The sequence below is a fragment of the Mustela nigripes genome, chromosome 2 (genome assembly GCF_022355385.1).
Source record: "Mustela nigripes isolate SB6536 chromosome 2, MUSNIG.SB6536, whole genome shotgun sequence".
Lineage (NCBI taxonomy): Eukaryota > Metazoa > Chordata > Mammalia > Carnivora > Mustelidae > Mustela > Mustela nigripes.
In genome coordinates, this window is record NC_081558.1 from 153,932,306 (window position 1) to 153,954,191 (window position 21,886).

A 21,886-nucleotide genomic window follows, 5' to 3' on the forward strand; every position below is an offset into this window, starting at 1 on the left:
GCTTATATATCATAGAAAGGATCCTTACCCTGAGAAAGACCAATCATTTTTAAGGAGAAGCTGGAGGTAATTAATAAAAATGCTGAATACTATTCCAGGAGGAATACCTCCAACTATATAAGACTGTTTATTCACCACCAGGCCATTTCTAGTTCTTGACTTGCTCCACAAGACCAGAAAGTTACTCAGCTATTCTTGCAACCTGAGGCAACTCCTATTTTATTTTATTTTATTTTATTTTTAAAGATTTTATTTATTTATTTGAGAGAGAGAGCACACAAGCGGGGACGAAAGGGAGAAGCATCACAGGGAGCCAGATGCAGGACTCAATCGCAGGACCCTGGGACCATGACCTGAGCCAAAGGCAAGATGCTCAACAGACTGAGCCACTCAGGCATCCTTGCAACTTCCTTTTTAAAAAACTTGTTCTAAGTAGGAAGGTAGTACATTTTATTTAAATAAATAAATTAATTAATTAAAGAAAAACCCTAAAATATAAAGCAGGAAAAATTTTAAATTACAACTTCATTATTGAAAGGGCCATATTTTGGTATATTTGATATATAAATATTTATTTAAATATAAACCATACTTTAACATTACTATTAGGATTATTTTTCTACTCCTTACCTGGCTCATTTTTGCTTATTCTTTAATCCCAGCTAAAATACCACTTCCTCAGAAAGGCTTCCCTAGATTGGGATCTTTTATTACTTGCTTTCCCTTACAGCCTGCTTTTTTCCTGTAGCACTTACCACAATTGTAAAAATAATTATTTGTGTAAATATAAGTTTAATATTTGTTTTGTTATTTGGGCAGCCTCATAAAGACAGAGTTCTTAGTTACTACTATGTCCCTAGGACCTGATATAGTATCTGCCGTACATAGCATGCATAATGGTTAAGAGCTTGGGCTCTGAAACAAGACAAAAGTGACAAATACATCCAGGCTCTGCTACTGTGGTGACACTGGGCAGAACAGCCTTTTTATTTTGAAAATGGAGGCCGTGAGGACACCTGGGTGGCTCAGTCGGTTAAGCGTATGCCTTCAGCTCAGGTCGTGATCCCAGGGGCCTGGGATTGAGCCTTGCATCAGGCTCCCTGCTCAGTAGAGAGCCTGCCTGCTTCTCCTTTTTACTCCGCCACTCCTCCTACTGTGCACAGTCTGTCAAATAAATAAATAAAATCTCTTAAAAAAGGAAAGAAAATGGAGGCGATAGAGTAATTCCAAGCCACTTAAATGCCTTCCTTAGGCTTTGACAGGTAAGGTACATTGGCATGAGGTATATATCAGGGGAGTGATAAACAATTATTTGCCAAACTGTTACTGAGAACAATTTGAACCTTCTCTATGGTGTTAATTCAACTGCTTCTTTGCATTTATAAATAACTATATAAGTGCATATATATTATATATGCTATGTAGTATATTGAGTAAATTAAGAAATGAATAGATGAAGGACCTGAAAAGTTCCTTATCCCCTCCCATTGCTATTGACCCTACATAATTTTTTCCCCTTTCTACGTTCTGACGCTGCTGTTTTGAGGTTGTAGGAATCTGCCATTTTCCCCTGTATTTTGCTCATTCTCTTCCTAGTTCATTCTGAAAGGAAATAACATTGCAGAGCTTCATGTTTAGACAAGTATGCTTTCTTACTATATTTAATCTGTCTTTAAAATGTGGGATTAAGGAAAAATATTTGAATAGCTGTCATACAAAGTAGTGGAAGTGATTGTCCATTATTTCCATGTTTGCAAAAGTCAAAAGAGAAGCTTTTATTTATATAGGGATTTGTCAGAGAAGATCTGATTATTTTTTGAAGGTTCAGTAATTCATTAAATATTAATTCAGCAAATAGATTGGGGGGAGGATTCCAAGGAAAATGGGACATTGTTGCTACTATTGAGGTTATTATAGTTCAGTCCAAAGTCAGATAAATTAATGGTTCAATACCTTTACAAAAAAATTACCTGGTGGATTATTAAAATATAGGTTCCATGACTTAACAGTTTTGTTCCTTGTATCTCGTAAGGGAAGGCAGTAGGCATTTTTAGATTCAGTAAGCAGCCCAAGTAATTTTGATGAATGTGGTCCATGGGTCATACTTTGAAACCCCAGTGTAAATAAATTAGACAATGTCATAAGAACTTAAGCGAGGTCTGTATGAGACACTGGGAATACAAAGAGGAACCAACAAACTGCCTGGAAGAGTCTGAATCTTTAAAAATAAGGAAGATAAGTGGGATGGGGCAGTTTTTTTCTTCTTTCCTCCCCCCCTTCCCTTTTATTTGAAGGGGGCAGATTTCCACTAAATCTAATTCCTTGAATCGCATTGCTTTTGAATAAGGCCATTTAAAAATGTTCCTTTTGGTGCTTCCAAACTTTCAGGCCACTAAGGCGGGTGCAGCATCTATGATTCACTACATGGTTCTGATATCAGCTCGCTTGGTGCTACTCACTTTATGTGGATGGGTACTTTGTTGGACCCTCGTCAATCTCTTCCGGAGCCACTCAGTCCTCAATCTCCTTTTCCTTGGCTACCCGTGAGTACTCCAGTTTTACCATTTTACCTGTAAGTTTTTAAAGAAATTATTTGGGTCAAGCAAACAATACTACAAAAGTGAGGAAGATGAAATTCATAGAAGCCAAAAAAAAAAAGCTCAGAAAATTAGAAAAAATCAGTGGGTAGGAGGGTGACTTGTAATTTATTTTCTACGCTAGGCTCTACAGTTGGGGCAGCAGGGGTAACTCAGGACTGTCCCAGGAAAACTGGAGAAGTATGGTTATTCTACCAATGGTGAATATCTTAAATGGCTCTCTTCATCAAATGAAGTGCCCAAGTGCTGCCTACATTGGCAGTGCATAGTTGTATCTTATTATACACATGGGCTTTTAAACTCTTCTGCATAGTTTAACTTGTATACTTTGGGCTAATACTTTCTTCATTGGATGTTAGTAGGTAGCTACCATTTATTGCTGTTATATGCTAGGTGCTGGGCTAGGTGTTTATAAACATCACCTCATGAAATCATCCCCATAACCCAGGAGGCTGTGTATTTAGTCTGACATAACAGTTCCAAAGTACTAGTAGCTTTAAAAATTAGAAGTTTATTTCTTTCTTCTGTAAAGTATGTGTGTAAATCATCTTGGAGAGCTGTGGCAGCTAGCTTCCATGGTCTTGGGACCCAGGCTCCTGCTATCTTTTTTGGCCCACTCCTCTGTAGCAGTATAGAGTATAAGGGAAGGCAGAAATTTGTCTTTAGCAGAACAGCTGTACCTCAACTAAAAATTCTGTTGCAGTGGAAGAGCAGGAGAACAGTGGCTCTTGGCAGACAGTTAGCAGGCTTCGCCACAGGTAAAGAGAGATTAAGAGATTAAAAATCTTTCCTGTGGTCAGATAATTAGAAAGACTTGGGTCTTTGTGATTCTGGAGTTCTTGTTTGCACCATTCCGCTTTAATCAGTAGTTCTCAAAGTGTGGTTCCCAGAAGTGCAACATCAGCATCACCTGGAATCTTTTTGGAAATAGAAATTCTCAGAATCCACCCCAAATCTACTGGAACAGAAACTCCAGAAGTAGGACCTAGCAATTTGTCTTTTAACAGGCCTTCCATATGATTTTGATGCTTTCTCAAGTTTTGAGAATCATTGCTTTGTGTAAGCATGGGTTTTAAGTAGTTACATGGCCTAAAGTCAAGGCATAATGGGCAGGGATGGCAGGAAGAGTCTTTCTATTGGTTGTCCTATGGTAGGTCTAATTATACTGTTTGCTTATTTATTTTTGCAATTATATTGTTTAATTATTTAAGGTGATCATCAATTCAGTTCATTTGTATTACCCTTTTCCCTACAAAATGAACTCTATATTATAAACATCATTTTCCATGATTCATATTTATTATAAGGTATATATTTTACATCAGTTGTCTCTGTATTTCTAGATTAATATTTCAGTTTCTTTAACTTCAGGTGATTTCATTGTTCTGTTTCTGAACAACAGCTGGTTGAATCAGGTTTAACTATATTTGACTTGAAAGGCTAAATATGGACATATCAAGGAATATTTTGGCCAGGTTTAAAAGGATTACCATGTCAAAATGACTAGCCAACTTTTTCATTTCAGTTGAGGAATGTAAAGAAGCTTACTTATTTTTTAAGGCTCTCCACACCCCTGTAAAACAATGAAATAAGCATGTAATTTAAACAGATTTTATATTTAAATATATTTGCCTTCTTCACTTTTTAAAGTTGTATAATCTTTTATCTAACTTAAATTTTAAAAATAAGTGTAAGAAGTTTTACTAGACAATGGCAGTAACTACATCTTTATTTTCTTATTTATTCATAGGTTAAAAAAGTGACTCTTTACTGCTTTTTTGTTTTTGTTTTTTAAACTTGATTCTCAGCTAGCTTCTCACTTTAGGGTAGGTTAGTCCAATGACTAATTTTGTAGCTCTTATATTATCTTAAATCTATACATTGCTTTCTGTAACCTCTGCTGTTACATTCTAAACTTCCATCTGGTCTTCTGGTAATCCATTCTTGCCTTCTTCCTTTCCATTTTTTTTTTCTTAAATATTTTATTTATTTTATAAGTAGGCAGAGAGGCACACAGAGAGAGAGAGAGAGAGAGAGAGAGAGAGAGAGAGAGAGAGGAGGAAGCAGGCTCTCTGCTGAGCAGAGAGAGAGAGAGAGGAGGAAGCAGGCTCTCTGCTGAGCAGAGAGCCCGATGCGGGACTAGATCCCAGGACCTTGAGATCATGACCTGAGTCGAAGGCAGAGGCTTTAACCCACCCAGGCGCCCCTCCATTTTTTATTACAGCTGTAATGCTTTTCAGAATGGAAGTTGAATTATGTCACTAACCCTCTTTAAAATTCTTTAATGAATCATTTCCTTTATTCCCCTTTACCTTATGGAGCCTCCAAAGTCTAAGCCTTTGATGCTGCCCTTCTAGTTTCTCTCATTCTACACTGTATCAGTTAATCCATTGCTATATAATGCTATAACAAACAGCTACAAACCCGTGGTAGCATTCCACAATATTTATTTATTGTACATATGTTGGAGTCAGCTGGAAGTCAAGCAGCTCCCCTGGTCTTAGCTGAGTTCACTCACACTTGAAATTGATCAAATGGCATGAAAGCAAGCCCCAGAGTGCAAGCCCGTTTCAGGCTTCTGATCACATCATGCTTGCTGACATTCCATGGGCCAGAACAGGTTGCATTGTTGAGCCATCGTAGGGCTAGGGCAGGGTCACTTCACACACAGAATGAGGGCTGTGCATTAAGACTATAGGAAGGGTTAAGAAATGGGGCCATTGTTGCAACTGCCACACACCCTAGCCTCTCGTGTCACCTCTACATGTGCAGCTTGTGTTTCAGCAATATTGACAGGTTTCTCTGGCCTTCACGGTTTTGCACATGTGTGAGTTCTGCCTGTTGCTTCTTCATTTACTCCTTCCCACACTACTACTCCAGCACAAATTCACAGTGGATTGCGGAGCTGCTAGCCATCCTCCCTTAGTCATAACAAGCTTGCTTTCTTCCTCCGTAGAAAACTATGAATAGGTGAATTTGTTAATTTTTTTTTTTTAAGATTTTATTTATTTAGTCAGAGAGAGAGAGCGAGAGTGAGCACAGGCAGACAGAGTGGCAGGCAGAGTCAGAGGGAGAAGCAGGCTCCCCACGGAGCAAGGAGCCCGATGTGGGACTCGATCCCAGGACGCCGGGATCATGACCTGAGCCGAAGGCAGCTGCTCAACCAACTGAGCCACCCAGGCGTCCCTGTTAATATTTTTTATAAAATATATAACTATATAGGGAATCTTTTATTTGCTGTTTTTCATATCTGAATTTATGCCAGTGAAATGACCATTTTATTTATAATACATAAGTCACAATGTGGACATTACTTAATGAGGACTGGGGAAAGTATTTTAAAAAGTTTTAAGGAACCAAGGTTGAAATAACTATAAGAAGTTATGAAAAGTCTCAAAAATATTAAGTCCTTTGACCAACTTAGTCTACTTGTAGAAATTTATTTATTATACATCTAGAATTTTTTTTCATTAATCCATCAGATATTTTTTAAGAGTGTTGTATATTTCAGCCACAATTCTAGACATCAGGGATATTGCAGTGAATTAAGCAGACCCAAATCTCTGGTACACAGAACTTAGATTATAGTAAGGGGAAGATAGACCAAATAAACAAACAAACAAGCAAAAAAACCACCCAAATTAAAAACCTGAAAAATATGTAAAACACATGTAGGGGTAAGATCTCTGAAGAAAAATAACCAGGCAGGGGGAACTTAGGAGTGCCTGTAGGATTGGGGTGGGTAATGTAGCGGGGAGGCAGGGGGAGCCCCTCACTAAGAAGGGGAAATTGGAAGTGAAGGGCATACCATTTGAAAATTACCAGATACACACAAAGATCATGTAGGATTATATCCCTACATTCATATTTATGGTAATGCAAAGTAGGAAACCACCTAAGTTTCCAACAAGAGAGAAGTGGATAAATTAGAGTGCATCTGTATGAGAATTATAGTATCTTTAAAAATTGTTATAGAAAAAATATGTAATGATATGAAAAAATGCTCAAAATAGATACCTATATATAAACACACTCAAAGTTATAAAACAGTTTATACTGTATGTGACTAAACATAGAAGTATGAACTCTGTGCACCCAGTTGTAAAAATTATAAAAGTCTTCATTTTTTGGTATTTTCTGTTTTGTCATTGTGATTTCTGTAGTCTTCTATTGTTCTACTGTATAGTAGAATGTATATTGCCTTTGTGGGAAGAAATTCAAGAACTTCCCTGATGATGAATTTACTGTCAACAGAGTCCCTGTTCTGTTACGTTCATCCTTGTGAATCATGACTGTTTTACTAACATAGTTATGTTAGATCTAGATTTGATCATAGGTGGCATCTGTGGTCTTATTTTCATATTTACCGTCTTCTGCAGGTTTGGTGTTTATGTTCCTCTCTGCTGTTTCCACCAAGATAGTAGAGCTCATCTTCTTCTCACAGACTATAACTACATGGTTCAGCATCAGGCGGTAGAAGAAAGTGCCTCAACTGTGGGTGGCTTGGCCAAATCCAAAGACTTCCTCTCCTTATTGCTGGAGTCTCTGAAAGAACAGTTTAATAATGCCACGCCCATCCCCACGCACAGCTGCCCCCTCTCTCCAGACCTCATTCGCAATGAAGTGGAATGTCTGAAAGCGGATTTCAACCACAGAATCAAGGAAGTTCTTTTCAACTCCCTCTTCAGTGCCTACTATGTTGCATTTCTCCCCCTGTGTTTTGTGAAGGTAAGTGGTTTCTTGTATGTGCTTCCTCGACTTGTGTGTGAATGACATAAACTGGGTATTTCTTATTTAATCCCCCTTTTCTCTGTCTCCCCTTTGGCAGCCTGGATGGTGGAGTTCGGCTGCATCTGGAGTGCACTAATACCGCTCCTGGTTGGCGGATAGGTATTTCCATATATGTGATGCACCCGTGGTGGTCCCCTCTTTTTTTTTCTTTCTTTTTTAAAGTTTTTTTTTTTTTTTTTCCAGTTTCTGGGGAAAATAAAGTTTGTGTTTATTCTAGAATCAGTATGTATAGTAGCCTAAGAGGATTGAGGTTTTAATACAATTCAGCCTACTCTAGTTGATCTTAACATGGTTAATCAGGAGTTTCCTTGGATTTAATCTAACCTTTATCTAAATTTCAATTTACTTCAGTGGAAAAGAAAAATGGTCTGGATGTCACTTGCGCCCAAAATCTTTTGGGACATTTTAGTGCCCTTTCTTCACCCATTGAGAAGCACATCTGCAGCTGGAGTGGTCATTTACAGAGGGCACTCACCTCTTCTAGAAAGGAAGCACTTAAAATATAATTGCCTCTCCCTCCCATCCCTAATTCATACAGCCAGAAAGTCAGGTTGCAGGATTTTGGAGGACTCTGCTCTTGAACTTTCTGCACGGACAGCAGGACAACCATTGCATGTGTGACTCAGTGTGGCGTTTGCCTGCAGGGCGTACGTACGCGCAGCCGTCCCTCCCTTCTTGCTGAACAGGGCGCGGATCATTTCTCCCTCTTCTGATCTCTTCCAGAGTACCCAGTACTATGACATGCGCTGGTCATGTGAGCACCTCATTATGGTGTGGATCAATGCTTTTGTCATGCTCACCACACAACTGCTGCCGTCTAAATACTGTGATTTGCTACATAAATCAGCCGCTCACCTGGGCAAGTGGCAGAAGCTTGAACATGGGTCCTACAGCAATGCTCCACAGCACATGTGAGTAGCCTAGAGGGTAAAACCATATAACACCTTCTACATGCTGCTGATCATGTTTATTTGCTTTGTATGTCATTCTTGTTCTTGGCTTTGAACATTTGATTTTTAGTTTTTTGTCTACATGGAAGCTTGTCATCACTCTAAACTGAACACAGAAGACATTAACCCATTCCCACCACCATCCCCAGTCCCTCCTTAAATGCCTCCTACCTTTCAGCTGCCCAGTCACCCTGGAGTGTGAATTTGTTTCCCAAGCTGTAATAATGGAGTTTTCTTTCAGTTTTAACCCTTTGCCCAAATTCACAGAGTCATGATATATTTTTAATTCTCTTTGGAAGACTGTAAGATTCATCTTCTCCTAATTGCCACAGCTAAATAGTTGCTAGCTAATCCTCTCACACTCAGGCAGCTAGAATTTGCTTCTCTCATCTCTTCTTTCTAATAAATGCAAATTTGTTCTAATAATTTTCCTTGCTTGCATTTCTTATTATCTTTTTTCTTAAACATGCTAATGAATGTTTCCCTGCTTTTCCCATATTTAAATGAAAGCTGTCCCTGATTGAGTTCATTCTGAGTGTTCCTCTCATCGTGTCCCCTTATCAGTCATTTCTCTGCATGGGCCCTGTGATCCCAAATGGTTAACTTTAGAACCTTTTTGTTCCTCTCACTCTTTCCCTTCACCATACCTTCCTTTCAGACCTGGACCATCTTCATCTTCCTCCCTTTTATAATTGGAACATTTCACAAATTTCATCACCTAGAAATTCTTTCCTAATGAAGTGGGACAGATTGAGGGGACTTTCTTTTCCCCTCTCCCCCCTCAGAGTCCTCCCTTCAATTATCTGCCTTGATGTCTGATACAGATTAGCACAGGCCTTCAAGCCCAGGAACTGAAAGAGATTGGGCCAGGCTGAAAAGAAACCCGACTGTGGGCAAAGGACAAATTTCAATAAAAATTGAAAATACAATCCACAGTACTAGTACTGTACATCTTCAGGCTCCTGATGGCACATGGCCATGAGGTGTATCATCACTTTAATGCTGGTAAGTGTGAGCAAGGCCGACGGAACATTTTCTGAACTGGGAAAACTTCAGGGTGCTAGACTTTTTCCTTTTTTTTTTTGTTTTTGTTTTTGTTTTTTTGTTTGTTTAACATATCTAAAATGTTGTCCCAGTTCTTACCCTAGGAAACTAACCTTTCCAAAATCAGGAAGAGATGAATTAACTTAGATTTTTTTAAAAACTTAACTTGAAGATCCCCATCCCTGCCCCAACTCCATTACATTGGTGCTGGAAACAATGAAGCTTCTTCCGTAACTTCTTTTTCCTAGAGAAACTTCTATAAAAATAAACCAGGAAAGCGGTAAAAAGTAAAATCTGTGTGTCAGTACCTTGTGTGTCTCTCTTCTGTATAGCTTCACGCATATAGGAGGCATTTGAAATATGTGACAGACTGATTTTCTATAGCTTTTTGGGATTAATTCTGCAGTAAATATCATGCTGATTTGACAATATGTTCATTTGTCCATTACTTTCACTACAGTCTACTTTCTGTTCTTGTTTATTCTCTCTAGCATTTCCATCAATAGATTTTGCTCACTTGGGGTTGAGATGACAGTCCATCTGATTTCACTTGGTTTTCTGGCTCATAGTTGCCTTACACATTAATTTCTGCTCAATCTCCTTAGCCTCATAAGTCCTTTGACACAGAGTTCATTGTATCACTTTGCAGCCTCTCTACTGTACAGCAATGAAGTTATGATAACAAAGCCTTCCTGACTCTTTCCTGTTTGTGCAGTGTATCCTCAGAATTCAGGCAGATGAAGCCTTGCATACTTAATTCCTTCTTAGAAATGTAGTGGGCCTTGCCATACTCTGTCTTATTTGTAATTGCCAACATGCTGACATTGCATTTCTTTCTCCCTTAGTTGGTCAGAAAATACAATATGGCCTCAAGGGGTGCTGGTGCGACACAGCAGATGCTTGTATAGAGCCATGGGGCCTTACAACGTGGCAGTGCCTTCAGACGTATCCCATGCCCGCTTTTATGCAAGTACCACTTATTTCTTTTCAAACATAAACTTAGTGGTAAGTGTCAGGAGGCCACTATGTGTGTAAGCACCTAGCACAGTGTGTAGCACATGGTAATTACTATCACTCTAATACTGGCCCTAGTCTTTTGAAAATGTGGGTTTTTTTTGGTTTGTTGTTTGGTTTTTTTTTTGTTTGTTTGTTTTAAGATTTTATGTATTTATTTGAGAGAGAGAGAGCAAAAGAGCACAAGCAGGGGGAGCGGGAGAGGAAGAGGGAGAAGCAGGCTCCCCGCAGAGCAGGGAGCCCGATGTGGGACTCAATCCCAGGAACCTGGGATCATGACCTGAGCTGAAGACAGACACTTAACCATCTGAGCCACCCAGGCACCCTGGAAATGTGTTCTGAAAAGCAGTTTGAAGATCAATACCATTGTCCCAACTGCAACAGCTTCAAGTCATATTGGGATTTGTTGTGTCTAATATTACCTGGATGGAACAAGTAGGCAGTTATTTAAGACTTCCCTTTTTCATCTTACAATTTTTATTTGTAATAGTTTGGTTTATCCTTATGTTGTGTTTATGTGTCCTTAAGTGATATTTAATATAGTAATAATGTAATGAGTTTGGGTGTTTGGGTTTTTTGTTTTGTTTTGTTTTGTCTTTGTATTTGTCCCATGTATTACCTCCTTAAAGTACCTTGACTTCTCTTTTGAAAGGAAGACAAATGCCATGATCTCTGGCCTTTTACCTTTTCCTGGATTAAAAGGAGAAAGGAGGAAGCAGTAGACATCCATTAAACCCAGCTTCTATCCCATTTGAATGTATGCCTTGGATTATGTCTATTGCTCTTTCAGTTTTCCTGGAAATTCTGACACTAGAGGCAGGAGTATTTATTTATCTGGGAAAGGCTAGCTAGCTGATCAGTGGCAGTGGGGAAAAGACGGTGCATGCAGGGGACTGTTCATTGTGCGGTGCATTGCCTTTGAATAGAGATTATAGTCTAAAAAAGAATTGGAAATCTTTTTTTGAGATACTTGAATCTCATTCTCCCTCCCTCCCAGTTCCTTGTGAGGGTACACAGGCTTTCTGGTTCTGCAGGTGTTTATTGCTAAGGGCCTTTCACTCAAATACTAGGAACTTCACATCGGGGCTGGATGCTTGTAAATACAGTTGGGCCGGGGCTGGGGGCCGGGGGAGGCAGTTGGTAGCAGAGGACAAGGTGGGGCTGTGAGGAGCATGGGGCAAGTACAAGGCCCTTGAATGAGGAATCTAGGGAGGAGCGGACTCAAGTCACAACCACAGAAGGATTTGGTTTCTACATAGATTAGTTAATTCAGTCAGCTTTATTCCATAGGCCATTAATGACTTCTTTTGGCCGTAGTAAAAGAAACCTATAATAAGATATTCTTCTGGAGTTTTCTGCTTGGAAAATAAGTATTTTTCTTGCTAGTATGTTGGATAGCTGAAGAGTCAGGTGAAATCCAAAGAATAAGGATTAAGGAAATTAATTTATTATTGATTTTGCATGACCAAACAGGTAAATCAGTGCTTCTCAAAGTGGTCCTTGGGCCACTTACATATAAATCACCTGGCTTACTCTTTAATTCAGGGTCCCAACCCCAGACTTCTGAATCAGAATGTCTGAAGGATTCCAGGAATTTGCAGCATTTACCTATCTGGAAATGATTCTTAGGCATACTGAAGTTTTGAGAACACTCATTTAAAATGTGCCGACTGCCTATAGCTATTAGAAGTTAAAACCCTTCCTCACCTTTCTACTCATTCAGTTTGTAGCTTACTGGCACATTTAATTTTAATTGTTAATAGGTTAAACATTTTCTTCCTCTCAGAGAAAGACCTGAAGAACCTGGCTACCTTTCAGAGCTGTCATGATGGTTTGGCTTTATTCTCACATTTGAACTTTGAGGTCCAAATTAGTTTATTTAGATCTGATATAGTACCGTTGCCACAGTTTGCAATTTATTGCCTCTATCTTTCTATTCATAATATGTTTTTATTAGTAAACCAGGATTTAACCTCTTAGAGTGAAGAATTTGGTGGAATGAAAACAGTGAGCAGCCCTGTTTTTAGCCAGACTCTAATTCTGACTAATTTTTCCTTCCTTCCTCATTGTCCTGTCTGTGCACCCTACTTCTCAATATCCAGAAAAAAACCCAGCAGAAATATATGGTGTAGAGGATTTTAGTCAGTAATGATGGTAGGTAAATGGTTTAAGGGAAAATTAAGAAATATTGTTTTGATACTTCAGCTTATAAGACTTCCCCTCCCCTCAGACTTGTCTAGTGTTTATGTCTTAGACCAGCACACAAACTAACAATGATTTTTACTTTTTAAAATCATTCATTTTAAATGGCTTTAAGTACCTATATAATTATCTTCAGTTTTTGCCTCTTGACTTGCAAAATCTAAAATATTTCCTAGTCAGTCCTTTATCTAGCCCTTGTCTTAGATAAATGTGCTTTTGATTATCTCAAATAAAATACATACCCAAGATAAGATAGAATTTAAGAAAAATGTTTAGAGGCAGTTCTTTTAGGTGTGATCCTTTTTCCTATCTCAGGACATTTTTTTTTTTAAAGATTTTATTTGTTTATTTGACAGACAGAGATCACAAGTAGGCAGAGAGAGAGAGGAGGAAGCAGGCTCCCTGCTGAGCAGAGAGCCCGATGCGGGGCTTGATCCCAGGACCCTGGGATCATGACCTGAGCCGAAGGCAGAGGCTTTAACCCACTGAGCCACCCAGGCGCCCCTCTCAGGACATTTTGAAATAAAATTTATTTCATTATTCATTGAGCAAAAAGGAAAAGGTTTGGGTCTCTACAGCAAGAAATAGCCTGATTGATGTTCAGTAAGCAGATCTATATGTTATGGCACATAGGAACCTCTAAATACGAAATTATTTTAGGAGAAAAATGTGAGAATAACTGTAGTCTTTACTTTTTAATGAAATAATATTTTGCCTTTCATCTTCCTTACAGTTCCTATTTCATCGTCCATTAAGGCTGTTAAATCTGCTTATCCTTATTGAGGGCAGTGTCGTCTTCTACCAGCTCTATTCCTTGCTGCGGTCGGAGAAGTGGAACCACACACTTTCCATGGCTCTCATCCTCTTCTGCAACTACTATGTTTTATTTAAACTTCTCCGGGACAGAATAGTATTAGGCAGGGCATACTCCTACCCACTCAACAGTTATGAACTCAAGGCAAACTAAGCTGCCTCTCAACAATGAGGGAGAACTCAGATAAAAATATTTTCATACGTTCTATTTTTTTCTTGCGATTTTTATAAATATTTAAGATATTTTATATTTTGTATACTATTATGTTTTGAAAGGTGGGAAGGGTAAGGGATATTAAATGTATCCACAAACAAGGTGATGTGATCTTTCATGTGTTAGTACATTTGAATAATAACACAGGATGAGAGGTGTGCCTCTCCAGTAAAGAGATTGATTTGTTCGTATGGCTCTGGAATAACTCATTCATTTACAACATCTCCTGTATCACTTTACACCGTACCTTCGGTATGTCTATTTTTCCAGTCCTCTCAATATCTTTAGTCCTCAGTTGGCCTTCCTGCTACAGAAACGGAGATCAGTGGAGTTGCCTGACAGCACCTATTCTCTTTCTCTCTGGCTGGCTAACAGTATTGGAATACTTGGGGCAAAGCGTGGCTTATGGTCCTGGCTGGGACTCTCTCTTTTGCATCATGGGAGGAAAACTCAGCATTTAGTTCTGCCCAATGACATTCAAAAGTACTTACGAATAAGGTGCTATCCTGAAACTCAGCGGATATTGCTGTTATTTTCCCTGTTCTTTCACTTCTTTCGCCTCTTAAGATTTTTCTTTAATTATTAGCTGTTTGAAATGATAATTTTTAAGGCAAAGTCTTTAGAGTGCTTGCACCCAGGAAGAAGGTGTATGGCTGGACCAGTGGGAGAAGATGAGTGCAAATGCCATGTGGGCTGGAGTGTGGGCAGGCTGAAGATCCCTGCCGCCTAGAAGAATGGGCCAGTCCTCAGCTAAACAATCTTGGATACAGTCTGAGCAGCAGCCCACCTACAACGGCATGTTCGGAGTTATAAGCAGAAGTGAAATAGAAGAAGTTACCTCTTTGTCCCCCGATAATTTGATCTGTGCTTAAAATGTGTGTTTTTAGTTTCAAATTCCAGAACCTCTGTGTTTGTGAGCATTAACCCTTGCCAGTCCATGTCCGTATTCTCGAGAGGTGATCTTAGTCAATTGATGTCACTAGTCATCTAAACTTCTGAGGCCTTGTCTTGAGAGCCTGAAATATATTCTCATAGGTTTTCTGTGCTTGGTTTGGCTTTTTTACACTGTGAACTTTTTGGTGAGAAACAATATGACTTATAAAGTAAAAAGACCAATCATGTAATTTCATAAACTGGCTCTGAAAACAATTCTTACAGAAGTGTTCCCAGCAGGTTTTCAGCAAGGCAGCACGATGAGGGCTAGGGTATATATACAGCTACCCAAGGTGGCTTCTGTGTTTAAATTAACCATTGTTTCCTTAAGTATTTTGATGTGTATACTTTTTTTAAAGTTACATAATCTGGCAATTTGAGTCTATTTAGCTATTTAACAAATGCATGTTGACCACCAGGCACCATGTTAGGCACCGGGGATATGGACAGCAGTGAGTAAGGAATGCAAAGGCCCTACCTTCATAGAACTTACAATGTGTGTGTGGGGGGGGTGCAAGGTGTGCCATAAATAAGTTTATATATAATGTCCCTGGTAGTAGTAAGTGTAGTAAAGAGAAAATAAATCAGGGCAAGGAAATAAAAAGTACTAGGAATGGCATTGCTAGAAGGCATCTCTGAGAAGGTAATTTCTGAGCAAAGCAATGAAGCAAGACTGAGCCATATAAATAGCTTTGGGGAAAGGCAGTGGCCTGAGGTGGGAACAATTTTAATATACTGGAAAAATAGCAAGGTAACCACAGTGTGTTGGTTGGTTTCATAAATGGTTCAGCCTAAATACGGTAGTTCTCAGAGTGAAGGAGGACAGGAAAGTTACCATTCAGTATTCTTTCCTTAGGGTCTTAAAAATAGGCTTTCTTTTGACTAATAATTTTTTTTTTTAATTTTATTTATTTGAGAGAGAGAGAATACATAAGTGGTGGGGAGGGGGAGAGACGGAGAAGCAGACTCCCTGGCTGAGCAGGGAGCCCAACTCGGGCCTCGATCCCAGAACCCCGGGATTATGACCTGAGCCAAAGGCAGATGCCTTGAGCGACTGAGCCACCAAGGCACCCCTTGACTAATAAACATCTTGATGAGGTTACTTGACGGTTAAGAGCAAATTGGGTGGTCCTGACAGGAAGATGTCTCCTCAAAATGGCTCCAAATTGGTTTTGTCACTGAAAAGTAGCCCAGATAACTGAATAGAGATAACAGACTACTCTTGTAGTAGTCTGTAGTAGATAACACCCGCTCTGGTTTGACCTTGGCCGTAATCCTAAACAGGATGGTACAGGAGGACCAGATGCCAGGCTGGGTAAACAAATGAGTGAGGATAAGAAATAGAAACTAGTTTGGGGTATAGGAATGAAGAAGTGCCCCCTCTCTTTTCAGATAGGACAGCATCCGGGAGATAAAAGTTGCAGTTCAATGTGCTGGTACACATTTCAGATGCCCTTTTAGGAGGTGCCACATTCAGATGGGGAAGAGAAAAATTACCAGTGATCTGTGTATCCTGCTACTTCCGGATCATGTGAGAGAAAGGACAACATCATCTTTGCGTAGTGATAGGAGATCCATACTCAGTAAAGGATGGCCTTTGGGTGGTTGTTTATATACTGAGAAATTAAATGGTATGTAGAAAAATGATCATTTGGGTGAACTTTGGATACAAGAAAAGGAAGGAAGATGCTCGACCAGCTGTTAGGGTGACTTAAGGTAGGTAAGTAGAAAGTAGTTCACGGGCATGAGCATGATGGAGATGTTCCTCAGTATCCTATTTATTCTGATTCCATGTTATATTCCTTAAGCTTCTTTCCCCTCCCTATCAAATCATCACCCCACTACCCCTCTCCCATTTCTATTTCCTGAGCAATTATTATGTACTGGACACTGCTGGGTGCCAGAGATAGTGATGTTTAGAGGTGATTAACACAAGGCAGGTAAGTAAATCAGTAATAACAACAAAGGGGTATTCGGAAAGGAAGTATATACAAGGTGCAGAGGTGATGCAGAGAAGAGTCTCCAACTTTGCTTGGAATCTGCAGTATCAGGGAGGGCTTCACTGCGGCAGTAACACAGCATTTTAAGGGAGGACTGGCGGAGTACCACATAAATGAGGGGGAGAGGTTGCATGCAGGGGAACAGGATATACAAAAACCCAAGGCATGGACTTCCACCAGTTCTTAAATAACTAGTTCAATAATGCTAGAGAAGTAGGCAAAGACTAGATTATATGAGGACACAAGGTCCATGTTAAGGGGTTTGAACTTTTATTATCTTCTAAATCACAGGTGTGATCCTTGGACACTACATCAGATCTACTAGGTCAGAATCTTGAGAGTAAAGCCCCAAACTGCCCCTTTCACAAGCACTTCAAGTAATTCTTAAGCAGACAGAAGACTAGGAATTAAAGACAGCTAATGAAAGATTTTCAATTTAGGATTCATGACCCAGAGGGTTCTCAAGTCAGGAGTTCTCAAAATATAATCTCTGGATCTGCAGCAGCAGCATTGCCTAACGGGAGATTTACTAGAAACAGATAATTTCAAGCCCTGTCCCAAACCTACTGAATCATAAACTTTGAATAGAACCCGGATGTCTGTTTTAACACACTCAAGGTGACTTTGATGAGATCCACTCTCCTATATTAGACAACTTGGGCAGCAATATGTCCAATTGGTTTGGAGAATGGACAGGTGTCAATGAGAATGCAGGGAGATCAGTTACCCAACCATTTAAAGAGTCTATGTAAGAGGTGAGAGGGCATGGGGTGGGTGTCACCACTGTGTGGGTGATAGAGAAAGTGGAAAGAAAAGAGGACAATTCTGGTGAAAAACAACATTTAAGAGCAGAGGAAGAGGAAGCTTTCAAATGAACAAGACTAAGGAAATGGAAATCTAAGAGGTTTCACTAAGGTGAACTAGTGTTGCAAGGAAGAAGTGATCAAGGGTCCCTGGGAGGCTCGGTTGGGTGGCTGCCTTCATCTCTGTTCATGATCTCTGGGTCCTGGGATCAAGCCCCATGCCAGGTTTCCTGCTCAGTGGGGAGTCTGCTTCTCCCTCTGTGGGTATGTACTCTCTCTCTCTCAAAATCTTTAAAAAAAAAAAAAAAATGATGATGAACAGTATCAAATAAGGAAGTTAAGAGACTGAGAACTGACTGTTGGATTTGGTTATTAGATCATTGGTGACTAGTAAGAGAAATTTTAATGGAGCAAGGGGGGTGGAAGTCAGGTTGGTTGGTCCAGAGTAGTGAATTAGAATGAAGAAGTAGTGAATTAGAAAGTGTTCTTGGGAGCCCTTGGGCAGAAGGGATAGCAATTTCTCTGAGCTAAAAGGGGGGTTAGATACACACGTACATGGAGAAGGGGAAGTAATTGTTGGGGGTGTGGGAGTGGAAGAAACATCTGACAGCAGGAACTTGTGAAGTAAGAGGCAATTTTGATGGTGGGGGGGGGTCAATCTAGGAGGAGACTTAGAATAGTGGAATAGCTTTTGTGAGTTTTGGGAATGAGGGTACTGCTGAGGTGGTAAACCATAAATTTTCAAAGGCTCTCTGGCCACAGTTTTATGATTTTTCTCTGGTCTAACCCAAAAGATAAGTAAGAGTGGAGAAGATGGGTGCTAAGAGTCCTGGTCCTCGTTTGGAGGTTCACAAAGCAGTTAATGGCTGAAGTAGTCAAGGGAGTTAGTGGTGCTGGCAGGAAGAGTTGAGATGCTGTAGCTTGGGGTCTGGAAAGGCTAGGGAAGGAAGAAGTCTGGTTGGGCGTACTGTCTGTCGGAAAGGGTAGGGGTAGGCCAGGCATTAGTAATTTTGAATAAGTCAAAGGAATAAAGGAGCAAGGATAGGAGTTCTGAGAATAGAATATGAGAGTTTGGGATCACAGAGTTCTGGATTTTGAAACAGCAATGTGTAACCCTGGAGGCTAATGGCCAAAACAGAAGAGCAGTAAAAACTAAGCAACTGTGCCAAGACTGTGGAGTGGGTTTTCCTCAGGAATACTGAAATCATCCAGTAGGATGGTGGAAACAGGATGCTCAGTGCCAAAGACTGGGAGATCTGGGACGTTGACTACATCATGGCCACAAAGAATGGTAAAAGTAAAAATAACTCGATTCCATGAATTGTGGTACTGAGAGACTTTTGTATGAGGTGGGAAGAAGCAATCGTGCAGAAACAAGTGGGAAATGAGAACATCATCTCTGTGATCTGTAGTCTGTGTAACAAGGGAGGGATATGTAGCCTTCTGTGTAGGAACAGAGGTGCTCTCAGGTGAGCGTCAATTTTCGTGGGAGTCCAGGAAGTGGAAGCAACATTCAGGGAAAACACCAGGGGTGTGAGACGAGAAGACTCCAGAGGAACTGTAGGATAGATTAGGAGTGAGGGCAACTGTGTGCTGCCAGTTGGGGGGCAGTGGGCATGGATACAGGAAAGAGAAACAGCTGAGTGGGGATTGAGAGTATGGAGGAGAAAAGGTAGTTAGAGAAGTAATGAGGGATGACAGGAGCAGGCCTGAGTGGCATAAAGTTCTAAAAATATTGTTGCCAGAACGCTAGTATTTTAATCCCTTTGGCAATGGCATTTCTCACTGCAAATATCACCGGATGGTAAGCCTCTGTTGCATGATTGTTTTTTCTAAGGGCCTGTGATTTAGACCTGTTGAGGGCCCCTCTTCGTCTTTTTTGTGATAATATATACCAGGATTTTGCTGCTGTTGCTTTTTTTTTTTTTTTTTAAGATTTTATTTATTTATTTGACAGAGATCACAAGTAGGCAGAGAGGCAGGCAGGGGGCGGGGGTGGGAAGCAGCCTCCCCTGAGAGAGAGCAGAGAGCCTGATGCGGGGCTCGATCCCAGGACCCTGAGATCATGACCTGAGCTGAAGGCAGAGGCTTAACCCACTGAGCCACCCAGGCACCCCAGGATCTTGCTTCTTAAACGTGACCATTTACATAATCATTCAAATGAGAGTAGTCCACCTTAATTGGTTGCTTCAAGTAATAGAAAATTTGAGTTTCCATCTATTAAGATGGACCCACACACATAACTCCCTAAGCTGTGGACTTTTGAGAAGCAGTAGGTTTTTTTCTTCTTAGTTTTCATGACAATATCCATTGATTTACACTGGGTATCTTAGGTAATGTGTAGGATTATAACAGTAAGAGAAGTTAACAAATATTTGACAGTAAGAGGTAAGTAAAAAAAGAACAAATTTACTGAAGCAACTCATCAGGACTTTGGCTGTGAGACCAAACCTTGAAGTAAAAACTAACATCAAACTAGAACAATGAGCCTGATGCATATAATCTACTTTTTCTAATACTGATTTTGGTGACCCTAGGTCCTCATCCTCTAGTTTATAGTGCCATCATAAGCATTATCCTTTATATCATTTATTAGAATACATGTTTAAAGCATAGCAACATTTTAATTACACTTAAATGTCTAGGGATAGGTTTAGCATTTATATTTTTTTAATCAATAGAAAAAAATTGATTATATCTTTGGAAACATTCGTCAAGCTCAACAAGGTGAAACCTTGTGGATTTCTAACAGACGCCTTTGAAAAAGTGCTTTACCTTGCAGAATTATTAGCCAGGAGTTGCCATGGCATTAAGTTATTGCAAAGCATTGTGATCCATTCAGGAAAACGTATGGCTACACCCTGCATGGGTTTCTTACACTAAGCTACATCCTCCTTCATCCTCACGGAGTAGTGATTTTGCACTGCCCATGAACCTCAAGGCTGCTAAATGACCTACTGTGTGCCCGTCCATCCGTGGTGACCCCCAGTTTTGTACTATCTGGACCAACACTGATCTCAGGCAATCACTCTTCTTCCATCTCCTATGCCTCTCCATACTTGGAAAAGTGCCTGCTCCCTCTTCTGGCCTGACTTTGCTAGAGAAGGTGTTGACAAAGGAGGACACATCCTTTGTCATTCTACATTTTGAGCTGACCTGGAAGTGCCTAAAATCATTCTCCTGACATTTAACCCCAGGATTCATTTTGTCATCAGATTGGACAAGCTGGGTAGAATGTGGTCCTACTCAATCCTGGTGGAAACTGGACCTCTCCTGAACCCCTCCCACTCCAATTCCAGACCAATGAATACATTCCCACTATGTTTTCAGGCTTTGAAATGAGACCTGTGTAGACTAATGACTGTACCACCCAATTTTACTCTAATGTGATCAGCATGCTGAACGTTAGACATGAACGTTAGACAGCTTATCTTGACCTATGACTTCATAACCAATACAAGTTAACCCGTTTTGTGATGACGGAAGTCTCTGAAGCTCCCTCCCCACGAGCATGGAATGCTGGTATTACCTGGCTCATCAGCAGAGACCCAGCAGGACTTCACAATTAAACCAATTCAGACCACACACAAATTCAGAACTCTTTGTTTTTGATTACCACTCTCACATTTTTCAAGCAATCGGAGCAAAATTCTCAATGCCTAAGTGTCTCCCTAGTACCTTCTATTGGATTTGCAATTGTTTAATTTGATTAAAGTCAGTAGGTAGCTTAAACACTATTAACAATCCTATTAAAAGATGCTAGTTGCTACATTTTTCCCTTTGAGCTTTCTTTTGGTAATGTAAGGACTCTAAATCTTGCTCCTGTTTGTTTATGGACTGTTTATTTGCTACCACCCCTCACCCTTTTTTTCATTAGACTCCAAGGATTTAAGAGTATTAAGGCACCCAGGGCAATATTACTAAGCTTTTGATAAATATTGTTGAGGAGGATGATGCTTACATTTTTAACTTATACAGAACCCAGAATTTTGACTTGGCCAATATTTTGAATTTTAGGGCTTAGATCAAGCTGTCTTAATGGGGTTTTTGATCAGTTTTCTTCACATTCCATCTGATGCAAAGAATAAAAACCAAACTCCTCTATCTGGCCCATTTTGGTAAAAAAAAGAAAAAAAAAAGAGGGAAAAATAGTTGGCCTAAGGCCCATTTTGCCAATAAATACAGATTATTATCTTCTTTAGCAACCACTAACACTAAAAGAAAACTTTAGGAGATGCATGCATTTTATTTCAAATTTAACATTTAAAATCAGCCATCCCCATTTTGAGGACTGGTAACTGGTTTGAAGGAGCACTTGGGAGAATTTGATTTTGCAGCCCTTTCTAGAGCACCATGCAGATCCACCTAAAAACACCGCCCTTGTCCTGTCCACTGTCTGGATGGAAGCAGGCAATTTGATTTCCATCCAGCCATTCTCAGCGGGGTCTTTTTTCAGTCCCAAATGAATGACCAAACAGGTAATCTTGGAGCATTTGAGGGAACAATTTCAGGGGAGGAAATCTGA

The 21,886-nt window shown here is 39.9% G+C and overlaps 1 protein-coding gene across 2 annotated transcripts in view; it reads left to right on the forward strand.

Annotated features, from left to right (window-relative positions):
* TMEM39A (transmembrane protein 39A) overlaps positions 1-13,816 on the forward strand; it is a 30,834-nt gene extending 17,018 nt beyond the window's left edge. The window contains exons 5-9 of one of the 2 annotated variants that reach the window (XR_009402555.1): positions 2,389-2,543; positions 6,977-7,325; positions 8,112-8,299; positions 9,163-9,343; positions 10,228-10,348. Coding sequence is in view for 1 of the 2 variants with exons in the window: in XM_059391898.1 (XP_059247881.1) it covers positions 2,389-2,543; positions 6,977-7,325; positions 8,112-8,299; positions 10,228-10,348; positions 13,332-13,565 (1,047 nt within the window). In the remaining variant the exon portion in view is untranslated. Of the gene's footprint in view, positions 1-2,388; positions 2,544-6,976; positions 7,326-8,111; positions 8,300-9,162; positions 9,344-10,227; positions 10,349-13,331 lie in introns of those variants that run through there. The other variant, XM_059391898.1, reaches the window with a different exon arrangement.
* Positions 13,817-21,886: the final 8,070 nt, after the last annotated feature.